Consider the following 2,260-nt stretch of genomic DNA (forward strand, 5'->3'; position numbering starts at 1 on the left):
AAGCCTATCATGTTCTCTCTGTAGGGAATCCCATTATCTACAAAACCTTTAACAACGCTGTCATACACGCTTTGAGCACTTCCTTCCTGTACAGGAACTAGACCAAGAAAAACATCATTAGCTTTACCGCCATGTATCAGACGGGCAAGTAGGCACAAGTGTTTAGTGCAACCTTTGTCGGTCGATTCATCAACAATAATTGAAAACTTCTGAGTTTTTAGATTGCTGATCAGCTCTTCCTTGCTAGTTTCACCAATTACTTTCTTGAGTATTACAGTAGTCTTAGTTCTACTGCATGCAATATATCTCTGAGTCACTACATACAGATTTTATTAGTTGGGGTAAATGTGTCATAATACTCATAGGTAGGTTCTGTTCTGTAAAAAAAGCTGCTAGTCTTATTTCACCTTTTTTTCACCTCTTTATCCAGTTATGAATGTCTTCTTGCAAATGACATTGGCAATAAGGTAGGTTGTTTGGCAGCACTACTGACATTTGTTTTGTGTTTTTGTCCACCTGCATGTTTCTCTAGCTAGGATTTCTTTGCATGAAGTTCACATTTACAGGCTTTGCAATAAGCTCTATTTTTACTCTTCAAACTCGGTTGCAGCCAACCCTTGAACAATGGAAGTGATTCCCAGTTACATGAATATTTCTGAGAATATTTCATTTTCTTAACACCCTCGGGGGAGTGCCTGGATCATCGCATCCATCGTCATCGGTATCCGCCATGACTGGATTCACAACTGTACCAAATGAAAAAAGGCGTTAATTATACCGGAGCTCTTTCGTAAGTGAATCATTTGTCACCAAGGAGTATTTCATGTCCTTCGAAGTTAGTACTAGTGAATGTGTTGTCTAATGTCGCCAATGCTTTATAGTACAATATAGGCCTAGTCTGTTAGATATTATTAGTTACTATCAAGATTGTGACATGATACTAAGTAACTAAGCACATATTGATAGCCAACCATTTTTTTATATATATAATATTCCTGCCAAATAACACCGAATTACGACACATATCATTAGTATTCTTTCTTCCAATCCATAGGTCAACATTATATCCTAATTCTTTCGCAAATATCAGACAATTAGAAACAATAAACATACCACTGTAAGGTGTTGAAGGCAATTTGTACAATTCCACCATATCCCCACCTCAGTGTCACGGACAAAGACTGTGACTTGTGTGGCCAGTGGTGTGGGTGTCAGTGTCACTTACTGACTTGCCGCTTGCGTCTCGTGACTCATACAGGATGAGGACGCGTCCACTCCCTCATCGTTCGTCCGTTTCCTACTAGTGGATAGCTCTTCATCTTAAAATTATTTTATTCCCATAGATACATCCGTTAAAGTTATTATGTATCACATTATTTAATTTGATGTGTTGAAGAATTACCAAATTAAGAGAAAATCCCCAATTTTTGTAGTAAATTCGAAGTCGCATATGAAAATTCCCCAAAAATGGGCCTGAATTCCCCATTTCCCCATCAGCATCATGATTTCCCCAAAACTAGGGAAAATTCCCCCAACCTGGCAGCACTGCTCCCAACCAATGACCAATCCCCCGTCATGCCTCTCTTGTCTTCCCTGTAAGTTTCGTGGTGCGAAAAGAACGTAATTAAGGAGGGGAATCTTTTCACTAAATGAATTTAAGAATTACATTAAAAGAATTAAAAGTGGCAAAATAAACACGCAAACGAAATAAAAGAACTAAAATAATAAATACTGAAGTAAAAGAAAGATAAAATAATAGATTCCCTCCTACTCATTACTTCGCTCATTCATGATACATTCCCTTCGTTCTTGCGTTCATGTGCCGGGGTATAAATAACGATATTAAATATAGCTTTTAATAAGTACAAAAACAAACATACAATAAAACAGTAAAAAGGATGGAGGTAGCCGCGTTTTCTTTCCCGGAGCGCGTTTTCTATGCAGGTGTGGGCGAATGTAGGGCATCCTCACCCCCGGAAGATAAAACGTCTCCTAATACTGTCTGGAGAAACTTTTTTTTTCACTCTTTTTGTATGCCTGCGGGAGAGTTAAAGTGAGAGGGAGTACGAGATAACACTTCACCGTCGTGGCCACGGTGAAAACCGTGATTCACGACAGATTCCTCAAGGTCTGTCTCCCCCCCGCCAAGGGCCACACCCCAACAACTTTTAGAACTAATTGAATTTGATTACAAAGCAGAATAGACTGGTACAGCAACTGCCTCACCAGCCCCCGACTTTGACGGCCTTGGTTATCGTCA

The 2,260-nt window shown here is 39.4% G+C and overlaps 1 protein-coding gene across 1 annotated transcript in view; it reads right to left on the minus strand.

Annotated features, from left to right (window-relative positions):
• LOC119585345 overlaps window positions 1–2,260 on the minus strand; it is a 10,941-nt gene that overhangs the window by 3,580 nt on the left and 5,101 nt on the right. The window contains exon 2 of the mRNA XM_037934017.1: window positions 293–372. Within this exon, the coding sequence (XP_037789945.1) occupies window positions 293–372 (80 nt within the window). The remainder of the gene's footprint in view (window positions 1–292; window positions 373–2,260) is intronic.

Source organism: Penaeus monodon, chromosome 19 (assembly GCF_015228065.2).
Source record: "Penaeus monodon isolate SGIC_2016 chromosome 19, NSTDA_Pmon_1, whole genome shotgun sequence".
In the NCBI taxonomy this organism is placed as follows: domain Eukaryota; kingdom Metazoa; phylum Arthropoda; class Malacostraca; order Decapoda; family Penaeidae; genus Penaeus; species Penaeus monodon.